The 20302-nt window shown below is 40.6% G+C and overlaps 1 protein-coding gene across 2 annotated transcripts; it reads right to left on the reverse strand.

The window, feature by feature from the left end:
• Positions 1–264: 264 nt before the first annotated feature.
• Positions 265–20009, reverse strand: CDK7 (cyclin dependent kinase 7). 2 transcript variants are annotated; one of them, XM_065047413.1, is made up of 12 exons: positions 19784–20009; positions 19314–19373; positions 18108–18141; positions 16272–16339; positions 14390–14458; positions 12744–12854; positions 11444–11562; positions 10265–10364; positions 8573–8659; positions 3809–3958; positions 2018–2165; positions 265–478 (listed from the first exon to the last, which is right to left on the reverse strand). In XM_065047413.1, exons 1-12 carry the CDS (start codon positions 19841–19843, stop codon positions 453–455), a joined length of 1032 nt encoding a protein of 343 aa, XP_064903485.1. In that variant the 5' UTR covers positions 19844–20009; the 3' UTR covers positions 265–452. The 2 variants fall into 2 exon arrangements, with proteins under 2 accessions (XP_064903485.1, XP_064903486.1); XM_065047414.1 differs by lacking the exons at positions 19314–19373; positions 19784–20009 and adding an exon at positions 14050–14186 and having other exon boundaries at positions 18108–18143.
• Positions 20010–20302: the final 293 nt, after the last annotated feature.

Consider the following 20302-nt stretch of genomic DNA (forward strand, 5'->3'; position numbering starts at 1 on the left):
TGGAACAAAAAAGCGCCCTGCCCTTCCTTTATAATGACACAGTTTTTCCAACATTTATTACAGGGCTGGCAGGCAATCATATGTACATCTAAGCTCCAGGTGAGAAGGCTGTATTTACAGTTTTCCTGGGTGCATCTGTACAGGATAGCTGCATAAAGGTTCTGCAAAATTAGTCTGTGTGAATCTGTAGCCAGCAAACAGTTTTGACAGGCACTACCTCAAAGCATGAGTCCAAGTAATGAGACAGCAAGCCAGAGAAAGGAATCTCTCTTCTTAAAAATACTTTTATTCAGAACAGAATGTTAAGGAAACCTTAGTTTCAGTAAGGAAACCTTAAATTCATATTTTACATACGAAAATATTACAAAATAACCATCCAGTGATCATAACAGCATTTTTTTCCATGGTTGCAACTTGGGCCATTTTCACTTATTTTCATCCACCATCCGCAATCAAAAAATCAGTTTTTTTGGTAATCCTGAAAAGTGTAAATCACATTGTTACCAAAGTAAAGGGGTTCAGCGCCCTCCTCAAGGTTTTACTACTTGTTTGATACTGTTCTTGAGATACATCTACTCTGAGCTGTTTGCTGCAGCAGAAAGCATGACTATTTCCAGTAAATCTATGAAAGAGTGATAGAATCAAAGCCCATTTGAGTTAGTAAGGGTACTCCAAATAAGTCCCAAGTTCAGCTTTTAGGTGTTAATTGCATTTGGGATACATGTAAATGTTTACCTTATTTGGTATAAAAAGCCAGACAGTTGATTTTACTTTAAACCTAAGAAGGGCAAGCAATTCTGACCCTTAACCCAGCCCCACCACACATGCACTCCTCATGATTTTTCTTCTGAGCTATCACCACTCAGCCATATGCTCTGTGCAAGAAGTAATGGCGCTTTTTGTCTCTGCCTCATCCTTTAACTATGCGTTTGTTAGTATCAGCTGTAGCTATGATGTGGGCAGCAGTACCTCTCCGGTTTTACTCCACATCCTGTCCTCTCGTTTCTTCCTATGCTACTTAGTTACAATGTAGGCAGAATAAACCATAGCTGCCTTCTGGGATGGATGTGAAGCTTACTATGAAAGGATCCAGATGTTTTTGCCTGCCCTACAGGCAGAGGCCTCCTCTAAAATACTCTGACATTGAACCACACCCATGAACTTTAAACAAATGCCCAAACAATACAAATTCTTAACTTTAGATATGAACAGAATGGTATTTTTTTTTTCAAAACAAGCACAGAACAGTTCTTAAAATACACAGATTCCCTATACTCTGTTAATTCAGAAATGCAGATTAATGCAACTAGAAATTGGTGTTCTGGGAAAGGATTGCTGTTTTTCACTAAAGTGTTTGCCTGAGTGGAGAAGATGGACAGTGATGTCACAGCATCAGTGTCTCCACATACCTCACTGATCAGAAAAAAGTGGTAGCAATAGCTAGAAATGATGCACGCTTAATACTTTTCACAGGCAGTCATCCATCTAGTGAGTTTCCCCTGACAACTAAGGGGCTGTTTGTTGAGAAGTACAGCTGCTGCACATTTAAGTTTGGTGAACACACCCCAAAGGCTATGGGGTTTTGTCCTTGTGGAAAAGCAGCACTTATGGGGACAGCATAAATTCCTTCTGGCAGCCAGTTCCTGGTGCCAACATTTTATAAGTGGGTACCTACCAGGAATCACTTGGTCCCTTCTGCTAAAGTCCAGAGTGCTATGTCAACAGGGAGTATAAAGTAAAACTAACAAACAGGTTTATTAGGTATTTCTTCTAAAAAGTAGATTTGTAATCATCATAAAAGAGCCTTTTTTTGTACCAGTACTGTGAGCACACAGGGCTAAGTCATTCTCACCCTAAAGCATTTTTTCCTAAAACATAGATCAAAGGGCTTCAGCTGATGCTGGTGCCCAAGGATGTAATCTGCTCAGAGAGTTTTTGTTCTGAAACACTGGAAGCATTACATTCCCTTTGAGCATGTAGCTCCTGTTCTAAAACAGATGAAACATTAAGGGGTTACCTTGATCTATTCCTTCTGTCCTTTTCCTTTTTAAATTTATAAATGCATTCTGTTGCTCCTTTATAGCTTCTGCAGGACAGTTGGGTCTTGGCAGCTGATTTCCTGGAGTGGGTCCTGGTCGGTTGCTGAAATACTTCTGTTTCAATGCCTTAATGATAATGAAGGAAGAATAAACAAGTAATTAGTATAAAGTGTCAGAACACCACCTATAAAGAGGTTATAATTAAACAAAGCACTTGCAATTGGACACTTTTATACCAGAAGGTGGCCTTGGGGCAAATAAAGATTCTGTTCTCAGTGACTACCATAGCCCTTCAATTTGTAAGGGGAGGTAATTATGTACTGTTATTTTTAACTAATTTTTTTTTAACTAATGCTGAGACATCCTAACAAAGTTCTAGACTACCCTGCAGGAGCTCTGGAGACCTTACATTCTTACATATAGACAGATGAGACAAGATGATGAAGAAGAAAGTAGGAATGAAGAAAGATTAAAATAATATCTCTGAAGCCTTGATCAGATCCAGGACCTGGACACCACCTATTTTGCTAGCTTTTACAATAAGTCTTTCTCCAAAATTTCTTTAACTGTGCTGTAAGCCATGGTAAAAATGTAGTCTGAATTAGAGCTGAAGACAAACACAAGGAAGCAGGGTTAATATCATGTAGTGGAATTACATATCCCATTTTAAGTGTTAGGAGTTCCACAGCTTGCATAAACCGTGGTTAAGGAAATGAGGCTAAGCTGTCTCTTAGGTAGTCATTGCTTTTGCTTATGTCCATTACCTGGTATTCAATACCAGCTATAAAACTAATACAGTAAGCACAAGTTGTTTCCTGCCTTAAACTGTGTCATTGTCATTAAAAATGCTACACTAGAAAAAAAAAATCTATAATCAATATTCAAGTCACCATCCTACAATATGACCTCTAAAATGACTTCATACACACAAACTCATACACAACGTGTCCCAAGCACAGCAGAACTTATACTGAAAGTTCTTAAAGATAGTGACCAAAAAAACCTGAATGTGCTCTGAAAAGTCTTCTAGTAAAAAGATAAGTAACACATGCATTAATCTCATGGTTTGGGATCTGCCTTGTCTAACAAGCAATGAGGAAGTCTTGGCCTTAAGGGGCAGCTCTATTTCTTACGTGCCTCCCTAACAGTGTAAGGTCACAGAAATACAGTTTTGAAACTGCCAACTGCTGTATCTTCTTCACAGCAGAAATCAATATTCTGAACTAGAACATTCTGCAAGATTTTCATTCAAAGCCCTTCATTTCTCCCCATCAAGGAGGAGTGAAATTTAGATCAGTTTTATCCAAGTATAATGGAAAATCATATTCAGACCAGAATGCTGGTTTAAATTGCCACAGAATTTCATGTTAAAAAATAATCAATGAAGTTTAAATGAAATTGAAGAACAGAATGCATGAATTAAGGATGAAAACCTTTCAAAACCAGAGAATGGGATATACTATGTCAAAATTGAAGTTTCGAGCTCTAGGTGACTGAATTTTGAATGTCATATATAATGACTGAAGGCCATAACTCATATACCTTGTAGCTGTCTACCGTTGCTCCACATTGGAAATGGAGATGATCATGAGCATTGTTCATGCCTTTCAGAGCTCTCTCTATTGAACACCAGAAAAATGTTTCTAGTATTTAACAGACAGAAATATATTACATTTCATTTCACACTTGGCTTGCTTGCTTCAAAGCACATTTATCTGATATTAACAGTAGGTTAATGAATATTAGGACATCATGCAAACATACTATACCTGAGTAGCTGTAACCCTAGCACAAGGATTATATGTGAATAAACCTTGCAGAAGATTGAGCAAGTCATCACCAGCTGCACTGAAGATATGTTGAAGAGGCATTCCAGGGAAAGACTTAAATGTGACATAATCTGGAAGACTTTTCATTCCCTACAAAGACAAAAATGGCATGTATGTTTTTCAAGTCAGAGAGAGTTGAGCTTTCCACAGAAAGGGAACTTCATACAGCAGTCTTTCAGGAAAAGCAAATTACCTCTCAAAAGACCCTGGTCACTGAAATAAGTGTAGGAACAGTAGGTCATAATGACTTTTTTCTTTTTTAATAATTGTTTAAGTTGTTTCACACTTTCCAAGTAATCTATCCTTCCCTTGTGCTTTAGTGGTGACCAGTACAAAAGGAAAAACCGCTAACAAAGACAGGAAGTATGAAAGAACTTTAGAGTGGGTGCAGACAAATAAAATAAAACTTGTTTCTTTTGTGAACTGACATGGTGGAGGAGACAAGATTCACAAAAGAGCCAGTCTGCATTTTCTCCAAGGTTAATGATACAGTCCTCCTCCTCAAAGTCCGCTTATCTTCATGTATGTTTTGAGCTATTTTTGAAACATACAACTGATAAACTTTTATCTGGGGAGTGGGGGGAAAGAAGGAAAATATGCCGAGCAGTTAAACAGTTTAATCGTGTAATTTTCTTATCCTGTATGTAAGAAATCAATACCATACAAAATATATAATAAAAAATGACCTTTTTACAGACTATTATCCAAACACTGTATTTTAATAGCATTTTAAGTATTTTAAACCTCTAGTCACCACACTTCAGTGTGTTTATCCAAGCAAAATAAAATAGTAATGCTCAAGAATGTGCTCAACCAGTTATAATCTTGACAGTAAAGCTTTCAATTCTTGAAATGTATGGGCTTGCAAATTAATTTGGAAATGCATCATCTGTCATTCTAGCCAGTCTCCTATTGCATCCTTTCCCCACCTTTATCTTAGCTCTTCCCCTCCAAAGAAAATAGCAACATAATTGCAAAAATCTTCAAGTATTTCATTCAGAATCCCAGAACAACAACAGAATTGTGTGGGGCTAGTACCATTGACACAAAGGAAAAGCAGCACAGAGAGGGAGCAGAGGTGACAAGTCCAGGGGGTGCTTGCACAGCCCAGCTACAAAAGATGATGATCTGGTCAGGGAATTCAGGACCCTGTGCCTGTCGGCTGGTTCGGGTCGCTCATTGGCCTGATTCCTGTCAGCCTGCCTGACAACCATGGCTACACAGGTCACTGTGCACCCTGATATTAAATTTGGCCCAGTTATTAGTGAACTACTGGATTTACTGCCATCTTGACACAGATAATGATTCTACTAATTTATATTTGTTACTGTACCATGAAGTACTGAGGCCTGAACAGTAGGCCTTTAACTGAAGTTAAACTGTATATGAACCTTCCAACCAAACAATATATCTAGTATACATAGTATTAACTGCACATGTAATGTATTATTGATCTGCTTTAGTATGAATATATATATATATTGATGCCAATCTATAAAAGCTTTGCTCTAATGCTTATTGTGTAATGATAACCAGCAAAACAATCTTTACTTAGAGGCATGTGGTAAAGCATGACACTGGAGACCTGGCCTTATTCAGAGGTATGCTGTAAGGCCATGAAGCCAGATGTCTGGCCTTGTTGAGAAATACGTGGCTAAAGCTAAAGTAGATAAAGTCCTTTGAGCTCCTCCTTGAGCCCTGGCCAGGCTTTGTGTGGAATCCAACAGGGAGGATGACACCAGACCTTTCTGCACTTGAAGTTTTGTACTATGTTTATTTCACTGTAGAAAAGCTGGACCTCTCTTGCAGCAACTTTGGAAACCTCACCTATGAGTGGATGCACTGCATAGGACCTCTGAGTTGCTGGGACAGGGGCTCCAAATCCTCCCTGCAATCAGGGCTCCCGAGCAACTGTGGATCTGGATGACTGTAAAGTATTAGGGCAACTGGTGATGTATCTTAATCACTACAGTTAACCTTATGTAGTAAAGATTAGGTGCATTACCTTGCTTATTGTCTTTGCTGCTCAAAACTAGAGTATAATGAGCTTCATTGCTTTAACTAAAGGTATCATATTTTTTCCTCTAATACCTTGAAACAGACAGTAAAATAAGTGTACTCTTTTGCTGGTGGCTGTATCCTCCCTGTTGACCCTATTAATACTGGCAAAACACAGCATTATTATCAGATAAACTGTTTATCCCTAAAACTGTTGGTCTGGTGTCTGTTACCATACCCTGAACCCGTAACTTGTCTGGGATATGGTACACAGCATTATTAACTGTCCAACCCTGTAGTGGGTGCCCTATTTGGCTGTTTTGCCCTGCCAAAACCAACCAGATTTTCTCGCAGAGAGAAGTACCTGTTCCCTTTCCCTAGCTACTTCATGGAAATTCAGAAAGACACAAACTCTAAGGGGAAGCTACTCTGCCTATTTTTCTTTGCTCACTGTCTCAGAAATGCTGAGCACCATTTGAACGCAGCCAAAACCCAAGCTGTCTACCTGCAAAAACAATTAGCTCAAACCTGGCAGGATACTCAGCCTGCATCTGAAGACAAGACTCTTGCCACTGCCTATGTTAGAAGCTTCTGGGCTTGTGTGGATAAATTAAGAAGACTTCATGATCCCCCTAGTGGCAGTACCTGCCTGAGAAAAACATGACTGGCAGCTGGAAGCTACAGAAAAGGGAGTTTCTGCAACAAAAATACAAAAAGATTTGTAATACTGACCAAGAAGACTGCAAAGGAAATATCTGGTTCAGTTTGGATTCAAATGATGATACACTGAATTCTTGATGCTCAACCAGACTTACAAATACCATCAATTATTGAAACAGAGTATGATGCTAATGGAGGCACCACAAGTATTTCTGCATGCCCTTTCACAAACATACACCTAGCCAAATTAAGCAAGTGCTATCACAGATCTGTTACTGTGGATTACTTAGCCTGGCTTGCAAATATGAGGTGGGCGGGGATACCATCCAAATTTCAGTATCAGAATCCCACACCCTTGCTTTAGGGTCTGGAATCAGATGACAAATTCCAGCAGAAAATACAGATTCTGGCTTTTGGGCATTGACAGCTTCTGTTCACAGAGAAGTGCCCCAAGATGACTGAGGATTCTTGCTATTTCCTGGCCAATCCCCCAGATAAGAATTGAGCATAACTAGGTTGGTTATCAATCATGCTTTAGATGTAGGCCCTGTGGCAGATGAACAACCTATTATCATCCCTCTGAGACACAGTGATGCCTACTGATAAAAAAGGGTCCACTCATAGGACATTTAACGTCAATAGGTGCTGGACTTACAGGTGCAGCACCCAGCCCCACACAGCACCTGCTATTACGCAAGACAGTCCCTGCTGCGCACATTCTGTTTTCTTCCTGTCTCCCTAAAGATGCAGCTATAGTTACCACCAAACCCTGTTGTGCAACTGTAAGTTAAATAAAACCTACACCTCTCTCAAAGGTCCCCGACCCCAAAGCACCATGAAAAAGGGAAAGCCTGTTTGGCCCCGAGCATTCCTGAACAGGAGATACACAGAGTTCCAGCATCAGTATTACTGGGTCTTGCCCAACCCCCACATTGTGCCACATCCTTTTCCTTACCCAGTTGTTATCCTTATTTTGAGTGGCTTCTTACTTGCTTTAGTTGTCATATTAAAGATTTGTACTTGGCTTTTGGCTTGCACTCTTCTGATGGGTTTCTTGGCACTCCACCTTACTGACTATTTGACTCAATTTAACCCTTCATCACCCCATGATCAGACTCCTCTCCACACTTGACACTCCCAGCAAGATGCTAAGTGTCAACATCGGCTTTGGGCTTATGGTGGCATGATAAGACAACTGCGCTTTCCCCCCTCCAGTTTCATAAGCAAGGGTTGAAAATCTGGGGCCAGTATTGCCTAATAAGGCATCTCCTCTATATGGTGACCACATGTCTTATACAGCTATAGCTCCATTTGGTGATTGCACACTCTTTAATGCAGCTTCTGAGGACTGTTCACACAAAGGAAAACTAGCACGGAGGGAGGGCAGAGGGGGGATGTGATGGCTGGTTAGCAAGTCCAGAGGGTGCTTCCACAACTCAACTATAAAAAAGAACAGTCTGATCAGAGAATTCAGGACTCGCCATGCCTGTCAGCTGGTCCAAGTCGGTCATCAAAAATTATGCCCTGCGTCCTGTCAGTGTGCCTGATAACCACAATTAGGTATGTCATTGTGTGCCCTGACACTAAGCTTGGCCTGGGGTTACTGAATTACTGAATTTACTGTAATCTCAGAGATAATAATACTACTAAATTGTATTTGTTAACAGTACCACTACTCTGAGATAAACTGTTTATCCCTACAGCTGTCTGTCTGGTGTTTCTTACTGTATCCCAAAACTATAACTTATCCAGGCCAACTTAAGTCCCTAAAAATTGTTCCTACTTCTGAAAGTTAAAGCCTTTCAGGTTAAAGCAGACTAATTAATCAAGCATCTCAAAAACATTAAGCAACCACCGTAATTTCACACCAATATCCATGGGAAACTGGATACACAGAGAAAGAAGTTTCATTACTGTTGCTTAATGCTAACACCACTGATATACTGATCAGAGGTTTTCCAAGAGAAACAAATCTCAGATGCAGGCAGCGAAAATAGGCAGTATAAAGTAAAACTAACAACAGTCTGTTAAACAAAAAGGACTCACAGGCCACTGTTCTTCTGTTGGAGTGCCCAGTGTTTCAAATATCCTTGTGAGCTGGTCAAGATCAGAATCTCCAGGCAAAAAGGGAACCTGGAAGAAGGCAAGAGCATTTGATTTAATTAACTTCTGAACTTCCAATTCTAGAGAGGAGCTATAAGCTATCCCTCAAAATTGCACGGCAAAACATCTTCGTATACCAGCTGCCCACAAAGAGGTACACTGAATATCCGAGGTTTTGTAGTGATGTTCAAAATGGATTCTGAAGGTTTCTTGCAACCCAGGCTTGACAACAGAGAGCTAAACATAAGATTAAACTACCACCACATTAACATAAAACAACTGATGCAGGGAAGTTCTTACATCTCAGTTGCCAGTTTATAGTCAGTTAGTTGCAGTGATCTTTCCACTACCTGTTCCCTGAAGTCAGCACAGAAAGACCATAACGAACATCCCTACAAGGCAGTGTACTAAATTCTGACTTAATGAAAGCCCCTTGAACAAAAACTGCTTTTGTAAAGATCCCAGAAGTTGCATTGTCCTTCAACCTGGTACAGCCAAGAAAAAGGATAGATACATTTAAAGTGATAAAAATGAACTGTAAACCATTTTCTGTTTAGTGAGAAACCAAAGAATCAACAGAATTCAACAATTTGAGACTGCTGAGCTCATCTGTATTTCAAGGCTTCATGCAGGCGCAGCCTCCCACTCTTTCTCACAACAAGGCAGGAATCTCAGACAGTGATAAGGTGCCTAGAGTTTCTCACAGGCCTACGTTATCTAACACAGAGGTTCTACTCATCAAGCACACAAGGTCAGTAAAACAATTAGTGTGGTCTATGTGCTTTTTCTACACACAGGTGCAAGTCACTTGAACATATTTACATTTAAGTAACTTCCTCACCTATCTTGCACTATATTCCCATACAAGGCCACACAAGCATATAAAGCACAGTGCAAAAACCAAGCAGAACCCACTTAGTCATGGAAGACAAAGTAGCCTGCAGTATAATTTATGTTTTCAGCTATGTCTGTGCCCGTTACCTCCAGTTCCCACCTCACACTTTCATGCCTTCTCCAAATGGCTGCATAATAAATGGTCCACATCAGTAAAACATACTTAAGCACCATTCCATCTATGTACCATATTCAGGAGTGGCATAGGATTAGCCTGATGTTAACCTTCAGCTTCATTCCAGTATTATCAACTAACCACATCTTAGAAAAATATCAGTCTTCTGCTCATTACAAATAAACCAACAAGTAAGGTACTGGTGCTAATTATTTAGTCATCAAGGAACAATGTATAAGGGACCAAGCATGCATGATGTCACTTTTCTAGAAGGATAGCAAATGAAAACAGATAGAAGGCTGCATAAAAGGATAACACTCAGAGGACCAGAGGAGTTACCTACTCAACCTTCCCCAAGATCAGCCTGCAACAGTTTGCAATTTTTCTACCCAGCCATTTTGAAAGACTTCCAATGATTATGATGATTATGGAACCTCAGTCTATTCCAAAACTTCACTATCCTTACAGTTAGCAAGCTTTTGGAAGCTTTTTTTTCCTCCTTTTCTTCCTTGCCTTAACAGCCTAACTGCCTTTGCCTGCTGCTGCTGGCAGCAGAGAGGAAGCCCACACACAAAGTTGTAATGCACTGAAGAGAATATATGAAATGGTTACATTTGAAGACTTACCCTGAGGAGCAACTCAGCTAAAATACAACCGACAGCCCACATATCAACACCAACACCATACATTCTAGCACCAAACAGTAGCTCTGGGGCTCGGTACCACCTGAAAAGAAAACACATTTTGGGAAAAATCATCCAGCTTTGCTCACGTCAAGTGCTGTATATTGTGGCAATGCAAGAACTACAGAGAGGATGCTGCTCATGCCTATATATTTTTCAGACACCGAAGAGCTATTCTCTACCCAGCAAAGTGTTTTGTTTAAGAAAGACTGAACAAAATTGTGCACTCCTCACCACAGGGTCATATAACCACAAATTAACTACAGTTTCAACAGAGCTGATTAAAAAGCAACAGAAACATACATGTGCAAACGAAAAAAGTATTTGACAGGTTTGCATGTTATAAACCAAAATTTTCCTTAAGCTTTATGTTGAAGAAATGACAGAAAGGCAAAATTCCTTCCAGCTTCCAAAAAATCTCCATACCAACAGACTTAAATATGGAAACTAGTTTTATGCAAAATGAACACTGCCAGCCGTTGTTTAAAACAGTTACTTTCTCTGCCTCAGAACAATCAAGTTAATGCATTGATCTGATACATGCTGCATTTGAAACTACTGTATTGTTTCTCCTTTTGAATAAAGGTGTCAACACAAACCAGCTTTGCCTGAATAGCAGCATTAACAGCAGACAAAAGGAAAATACCTTGTGTATTTTGCAGTCCTGCTTTTTAAAGCATACCTTAGGTATGCCAAAAATAACATTAATAAATATTCTAATTGGTTCAAGCTTTTGTCTCATAATAGTTGCAGTGACTAGCTACAAAAATAAAAACGACCCAAGACAAAAAAACCCAAAAACATTCTAGGTTTCACTATTAACAGAAAGTAACAGCTGTCTTGCTCTGAAAGCCAGGCTTTGTAGGCAGATACATTGTACTTCCATGCATTACAAGACAGTGTCACACCCCAGAACAAGCCCAGTGGATGGATACTCCAGCAGTTCTTACAGAGGCTTCGCTAAACAGCTCCTTTCTTGTATTTTGTTACGAGGCTCTTGCCACTACAGCCATATCACATGACCTAGATGTCAAACTCTGAACATGTTGATTTCACATATATAATAGACACTGCAAAACAGCTACACAATCGCTATGTAAGAAACAAAACAGAATGTCTTACCTTGTTACTACCTGGTGTGTATAAACTCTATTTGGGCTTCCAAAAGATTTTGCCAAGCCAAAGTCAGCCAATTTCAAAACCCCATTTTCATCTAACAACAAATTATTTGGTTTAAGATCCTGTCAGTGTAGAAAGCAAAGAACGAATTTTCCCAGTGTTGATAAAGACAAACATATAATGAACGTGCTGGCAGGTATGCCATAACAGTATTATAAAATGCAGACTTTTGATTCTATTTAAGTCTACATTGTGACTGGAAAACAAAAGAACCCCCAAACAAACAAAAACCACAACTCAAACAACAAGCCAGGAAATCAAGTATTTCATCATACATGAAAATTACAGTGAACCACAGAAATTTGAATATTATCATATTTCAGCTGCAGAGTTTAAAAAAAGCCCTGCCTCCTGATAGGCTTTAGCTTTGCTGCAGGAACAGCAGTACTGTCTTAACTGCATAGCTCCCAAACGAATAAAAAAACCCCCACCCTGCAAATGTTTCAAATAACATAGAAATCACAGTAACAGTGTGTTGCAGGTTGACCTCTGGCCAGCAGCAAAACACCCACACAGCCACTAGCTCAGTCTGCTCTCATCCCACACCCTCAGAAGGACAGAACAAGATAAGCAAAAGCAAAAAAAAACTCTGGGAGCAATATAAAGGCAGTTTAACAGGCGAAGATTAAAAAAAAACAAACAAAGAAGCAATGCAATGGAAATAATTCATGGCCTTCCAGAAGCAGACTGATACCCAGACACTCCCTAAGCAACAGCCACCTTGGAAGCCAGAAAGCCAACTTGGTCCTCTGCTCCAGGTTGTATTGCTGAGCATGATGGAATATGGGACACAATATCTCTCTGGCCAGCTTGGGTCAGCTGTCCCAGCTGTGTCCCCTCCCGGCTTCTTGCCCACCCCAGCCTGCTCACTGGGGTGAGGGCAGAGTGGGAAAAAAGAGAAAGCTGAAACACTGGGGTGTTATCAAAATAAATCCCAAACACTGCACCACGCAGGCTGTTGTGAAAGAACTTAAATCCATCCCAGCCAGGTCCCGTTCATACATAGACCCAATCAAAGTCACATGTAACTTGAGACACTTATATAAAATATCTAAATGATAACCACCTCAGTAATTCTTAACATTTCTGGTACTGCTGTTGTCTCTCCAAAACAGCTATCGTGAATGCTTATGGACTAAGAATGCCTGAACTTCAAAACTATCTTCATTAGAATTTAGACTGAAATTCTATCAAATGTGACTTCTGTTACAGCATAAAGGCTATCACTTTAGCACATGCTTACCCTGTGCAGAATCCAGTGCTGATGTAAAAATTCTAATCCTTGAAGTGTCATCAGCATATATGCCTTGATGTGAGATTGCGTCAATACAATACTAGTATCCTTTATAATAACCTGTAAAGTGTTAGATTGACAGTAAAGTTTACCATGCAACATTAACTTCCATTCTTGCAGCTCAAAAGTTATTTCATCCTTTAAGACTCAAAGTTCTAATTGGCAGTCACGTATTCTCTACCGTTCTCACCCTTTTTCCAGAAAAATAGGTCTGTTATGGAGATCAGAAATTGAAGTGGGGACTGCAGATAGCCTACGCGACCTTTGCATAAACAGCAAATAAGAAAATGCATGGGAAACGAGTTTATTATTTTATCTCAGTACCACACTGATACCCAAAATTACAAGACAAAGATGTATACATGAAAGTGATAAATGTGTCAGTAAACTTGAAATTATGTTTCCACTTATTCCTTCTTTCTCCATGCAATCTTCATAAATGCAATGTTTTCTTCCTCTATTTCCAAAACAAGGAGGTATGGCCACTTTACTGTATTTGAACAGATCTACTAATGTTTTCTACATTCTTTGATTTTTACATTCTATGTAAACATTCTGTCTGAAAGTATTTTCTACAATACTATCCAAAACTTGCTTGTTAAAGTTCAGCCTTTCCTAAGCTTTAAGTTGAAGACCACACAAAATTTCTTGTATGCAGCACATGCCTAATCACAACAGTCTGCAGTCCCAAATGGTGGCCTAAGTAATACCACAACACAGATAAATGCTCTGTGTACCACAGTATTATGTTGTACAAGTGAATTTAATTCCTCTTTGTATACTATGTCTTCTTCAGCTCTAAATGTTGCTTAGTTACTAAGTTAACAGAATGAATCCTCTAGAAAGTCCACTCATTATTTTAATTTCTATTAGCAAAAAACCGATCTACCCTTTTCAGTCTTGCATTCATTTAGCCTTCAGCCAGCCTGTTTTCTTTTAACATTTTAAATGCTATCCCTAGTTCTTAACAGCATATGTGTAATGAGCTAGCTTAAAAACTACATTAATTTCAGTCCAGAGTAGTAGTGTTACATGCACATACACAGAACTGCCATCTAGGACAGTCTTCCAAAGTGAAGAATCCTGCATCAAGATATCTCACGCAAAGACAAACCGACTTAAGATCTTGGACAATGAAACATCTGTAAGATGCTGATTTGCAAACACCTACCCTTATTACAGTTAAAAGAATGGTTTGGGTGCATGTGATTCTAGTACCAGCTCATCACTTGTCATACTTTGATATTACACTTACTTGAACAGATTTGATGATATTATGATTAGCAATTGCACTCTCAGATGCTGATCTATGACTGAGGTTATACACTTTGACTGAGTCCTGGAAAACTTCCATGGTAAACATAATCTGTTTCTTGAAGATCATGCTGATAACTATTTAAAAGTAAAGGCACTATCAGCTGATAACTCAAAAACTGTCAAATTATCCAAACTACTTTTAAGACATTATTTGAATCAACTGACATAATAAAAGTCACCTTTCTAACATGGGGAAATGTAAGACTGTTAAAGTAGTATTTTTAAAAGAACATTTGAAGATACTGAAATTAAAGAGCCTTAAAAAAAAAAAGTCTTACCTCAAGATCTGTTTCCATAAAATCAAACACCAAACTAATATTAGACTTGTGTCCAAATGCATCTAGAAGCTGTAGAACAAAATACAATATGATGAAGCCTACTCTCATTCTTCCTGTTTTCTAAAATTCTGCACCATTGTAATCTGCATGTGGATTTTCAGCTTGCTGAACTGGTTTAAGTTTTTCAACTTGCAATACAAAAATTCTTACTCAATTTAGATTCTTAAGTCAGTCCCCCATCCCCCCCGACAAAAAAAAAAATCCCCATTAAGCATGGTAATAACATTTTACACAATTGCCCCTCCTTCCTGGAGTTCAAAAAACAACAAAAAAGTAACTTTACCATGTTCCCTGCAACAAATAATTTAATGCACACTTTGTCCTCTTCCCAAACTTTGCTGTTCTACAAAACTCCTACCCTTTCTTAAGACCAGACTAAGTTTTCACATGGACTCAGCTGTGTATCCGCATTACATATGTAAGCATGCAATATTTAGAAATTCTAAGTGTTAGGCTTATTATCTTCCCTTTGAAGTTATTTCTAGGTGTGTATTCATCTTTGTAGCAAGCTTTCTAAGATAAATAAACCTATTTGGAGAACATCCAAACGGTCCTTTCTTAAGATGAAGCTGTGCAATTACAGTATTAATTTTTAATTCGAGATAACACAAGTGTGATGCTGAGCAAGAACAACAGATCATCCAGCCTTGTATTCTACTCCCATGATCAGGAAGGTGTGCTTTCCATGGTATGTCTCATTCCTTACAGTCACAGTATAATCACTATGTGTATTACCCAATTGTAAGATAGTTGTTTGCATAGTTCATAGCAGCAGTGCCTGTGCTCACCCTCTTCCTCTACAGAAAACACGGTAATAAGAAACAATGCAGGTGACCCTACAGGCTTGGCCACTTTTTGTAATTTATGCTCCTCACACTTGCAACATCCACAACAGTTCTATCAGGACTGCTAAGAAGGGTACAGTCTGCTTACAGACCTGCTGATCATGAAATTGTCTAATTCCTTTTTGAACTGCTGATGCTACTACCTGCTTCTACAATGCCCGTGGCAACAAACAAACTGGCTTCCCTATCAACATCAGTGACTTCTTATATTCATTTGTGCCAAGTCCTAAATACTGGAAAAAAACATTAACTGCATCCTAAGGTGCTATCTTATTATTCTCAAACTACATTCTGAAACACAGGACCATGCTAACTATCAACAAAAAAATTAACTAAACTCATGGCAAATTACCTCAGTTCAGCCAAACCGGCACAAAAAATTACATGAAATATCTGGAAAATTCGTAATTGTTGTAATATTTATGGCAGACTTTCAAATTATCACTATTAAGTAATTTTAAAATATCTTTAGTTCCAGCTGGGTATCTGCAGCTGGAAGTCAACCTAAATGCAACTGAAAAGATGCAAGTTTTACTCCTGCCAACAGAAGTTTTAGATATCAGCACTAAAACAGAATGAGCTGCAGGAATCCCATTTTACCATTGGCTACAAACACCTGCTTTTGGCTGTCACCAGTTCCATGTGAAGCAATCAGGTAAATTCAGCACTGCACTCACTTGCTAGTCTATCAGAGATGCAAAATCAGGTAATTAAAATTCCACAGTTCTCCCCACCATAAACGTCCACATAGCCTCAGGCAGAAAAGTAAGAGGATTTCAAAACAAACTGTTTTGTCCTTGTTACTGAAATAGGTGTTTTGCTGATACAATTGTTTTACTGCCCATTTTGGGCTGGAAAAAACAGTTCAAATAAAATTAAGTAGCATCTCCATGACCCAAATAATTCTAAGTATCAGTTTGAACCTGTACCAAAAGTACCTAAGGACAGATTCTAGAAGTAGCATTTATTTTACTTACACCAATAATGTTAGGATGGCTTAGCTCCTGTAACAATTTTATCTCCCTGAGGGCTGTTCTGTTGATTCCTACATTAAAAATAAAAAATAAAAGAGAGACAAAACAAGATTTAAAACTTTGGATGAAGCGCCAAAGCAAATTATCATTCTGTTACTTACTGATGGTTTACTACCAACTACTTAATAACCACTCAATTTGTTAAATAACAAGTACATTGCCATAGATAGATTGCTGCCGAATAAAGCTGGATGTACACTTCCTTCCACACCAAATACATTCTACACCACAATAATCAAATTATGAAGCAACACGTCCACCTTTTGGCAAAAAGGCTAAGTTCTAGCAAAAGCCTAGGGGAAAAAAAAATAAATCACCTTTTTGAGGGTATTGTAAACTTCAGTTCTATTTTAAAGAAAAGTTACATCTTGCAAATATCAGTTCTTCAGTGTGTCTCACTTCCAGGGGAGGTACACTGACAAACCTCATGAATACATCTCTCTTCTTTTTGACATAGTAATATTAAATAAGGCAAGGCACATGGGGTTTTTTATATTCATGCTGTGGCATAAAAGATACAGTGGCCAAAACCTGCTCACCCTTGCTTGAATCCTTTAATAGCTAGATTTTATAAAAGAAAAACCAACGAGGAGACAGTGCACTTCGGCAGGAACACTGCCTGCACTGCATCAAACCACAATTACTGCAGGGTAACAATTCCTCCTTTCAAAATGCTGGTATGTATGGCTTGTATGGAAACCGACTGGCAAGCAAATGCTCCTGTGGTACATTGCACAGGGTGTTTCAGTTGTGCATGAGCTGAAAAAACAGTGTTCTCCCAAAACCCGGGATGTGATTCAACATGTAAAACCCTAGCAAAGGTTTGGACAAAGCTACATGGGTTACTTTACACTCCTGCTTCTCCTATTTTAATTACCTATTTTAGGATCAGGTTGACAATGGCTGCTTTCAGGTAGGCAAAGCCTTAGATTAAAAAAAAAAGCACATCATGTTACCAGAAAGCACAGGGAAAAGACATGATCATTATTTTTCATAACATGTTTGAACTATAGCGAGGCATTGGCCAGAGGGATCACAGCTCTGGCAGCAGGCTCAATGGTGAGACTCAGGGATAAGTGCTCAGTTTCTCTTTAAAAATTCTTCTCTTAAAACGGAATTGGAGATTTGAGAGCACAGATTCTTCACTGGAAAGCTGGTAACCTAATGCAGGATCCCCGAAGCAGAGCAGCCTGAACACACACAGATCAGGATTATTGAATTTTTACTCACAATATCTATGCCTAAAAGGCAAGTGGCCGGTCAGAACCATGATCAAAAGACACTGCTACATGGACCCGATTTCTCAACATAAAAAAAATCCACACAGCAAAATAAGTTTTAAGATAGTGCTTTTAGCAACTCTTGTCTCCGCATAAATTGAAAATAGAACAAGGGAAATATCTGAAAACAGAGATAAATACTCTCAGCTGTCTTAAATATTTAAGGCACAGAGGCAGAGATGTATCGATTAAACATGTATTCCAAACTCAGGGCTGTAAAGATTATTATTGTATGCCATATTCATGTCTGTATTCTACTTAAATTGAGAAGCTAGCCAGTTACACACTCATATTTAGACATATACTATGCATACAGATATCTCTGCTGCTTCTTTCTGTCCCTGCAGTTTGGGAAGGAATCCTCTACTAAGCCTTACACTGTAAGAGCTGAGCTCATTTTTTTTAACAAAGTTATGGTGCAGGAAATTAAAGTACTAATTTACAGAAACAAAGTGAACAAAGCACAACTTCTGCAGCACAAATTTGTTTTAAAACTCACCATCTTTAGCTTCTGATCTATGTCCCAGTTTAATCTGAAATGAAATATTTCATATTACACAAGGTTAAGGCACCTGTCCCAGCAGTAAGGGGTATTACTCTTCTTTATCAACTAGGGCTGGTTTGGATTTTTTCCGCCTTCAAAAAAAATAATTGTCTCTGCAGCATTTGCTTTTATAAAAGCTTAAAAATAGTTATGACAGCACTGAAAACAGACATAATGCAAACTGGCAGCATAAAAATGCTTTGCAGCCACAAAGCATTATTATACCATTAACAAGCTTCTCTCCAGGGAGATATGAGGGCAAAGGAATAGACAGTCATCTTAGATGACTCTAGTAAAATTAGCATATTCTGTAAATTTGGGCTGGCTTTAAGTCAATCCCTTAGTGCCATGAAATGTTCAAATCTAGAATCTTGTTACTGATACTTCCAGATAAGAAAAGTTAAGAAAATATTACAATTCAAACAGGTACACTTCTCACAATAGCTGCTACTAGAAGCAACCATAAAGGAGAAGTATTGTAATGCTAAAAGAGATGAGTGTATCAAAGAAAATTACTTAATATTGATATGGTTAAATTTGTCTAATAAGTAAGGCCCTTTAATTAACCCAAGCAGTATAATGTGTATTTTTCAGCCCTCACAAAACACAGCTAATGTCCTCTTTTTAGGACAAGAACATCCTGCAACCTCTTCAGATAGCACGAAGTGAAACACTTTGTGACAACACAGACATTTCCAACATTTGTATTCAAACAGGTAAGCTCACTTTTCTCAAGTTTTGTCAAAAAAAAACCCTACCATCAATTCTGGAGAACTTGATTAAGAGTAACATTCCTGGACTAAAGGAAATTCAGCACAGTAGGATGAAAGATTTTTTCAGAAAGCCACTATCAAGGACTAACAAACTCAGAAGTTTGGAAATGTGATGTGGGTTTTTTGGGGTGGTGGTGGTGGTATTTTTTTAAATAAATCCGTTTAGCAAATAACTAATTTCAAGTTACAGGCCAGGTAACCCTTCAGAAACTCAGAAATGTAGTAAGACAGAAGGGGAAGGAAAAGTATTAAAGACACGCTAGCTAGATAGTCTAGAAACAAAAATACATACTCTCCCACTACCCATGAGGTAAAAACCCCCCACATTAGGGGGGACAAGAGCAACCAGACACTGGATCGCACAAAAAGAAAACATTCTGACACTCACCTTTTTAATGGCCACGATCTGGTTGGTGTTCTTATCCCTCGCCTTATAGACCGTGGCAAACTAAGGAGAGAGGGAGAGGCTGACAGGACTACCGGGCCGCGCAGCCCTGGCGCTCGGCAGACGCGGCCCCGAGCCCCGCTCCTCGGGCTGGAGCCGCGGCCGCGCCGGGCCTGCCCTCGGGAGCGGCCACGCACCGCCGCTGCCCGCAGGCCGGCGGGACAACCCGCCTCCCCGGCCGCCTCCCCGACCACCCGGCTCACAGCGGGGCCCTGCCGCCGCCGGCGGGAGGCGAGACGGGCCGGGCCGGGCCCGGCTGCGGGCAACCCCAGGCGGCGGGCCGCCTCCGCCGCGGCCCTCCCAGGCAAAAAAAGGGCCGCGCCGGGGCCGCCTGACCGGCTCTCACGGAGCGGCTGGACCGAGCCCAGGGGGCTCGCACAGACACCGGCTCCCCCGGCGTAACGGCCGCTCACCTGCCCCTCCCCCAAGAAGTCGAGCTTCTCGTAGCGCTTGGCGCGCGCCCGCGCATCCATGGCCGCCGGCACGGGGTGGGCGAGGGCAGGCACGGGACAGGCACAGGGCCGGCGGAGCGCGGACGGCAGCGGCGAGACGGGCGACGGGGCTTTAAAAACGGCCAGGGCCGGGCCCGCGCCGCCTCCGGCCCGCCAGCCAGCCCCGCCTGGCAACCGCCGGCGTCACCGCGCCCCCTCGCCCCGCCCCCCGCGCGCGCAGACGGCGGCGCCTCGCGAGAACGGCCGGAGGTCCTGCCCCTCGTGCCGGCGCCGCGGGTCCCGCCTTTCCCTCCGCGTCCCCCGGGGCCCGCGGGACCTGCCCGTGGCCGGGGCACCCGAACACCCCCAGCAAACCGGGCGCGGTTCGGCGCAGGCTGCAGCGGCGGGGCAGGCCTGACCTGCAGCCGGGCCCGCAGCCCGGTGAGGAAAGCCCCGCGGCAGCAGAGCCGCACACGGACACCGCGCCGTGCGCGCAGAGCT

Source organism: Columba livia, chromosome Z (assembly GCF_036013475.1).
Source record: "Columba livia isolate bColLiv1 breed racing homer chromosome Z, bColLiv1.pat.W.v2, whole genome shotgun sequence".
NCBI classification, from domain to species: Eukaryota; Metazoa; Chordata; class Aves; order Columbiformes; family Columbidae; genus Columba; species Columba livia.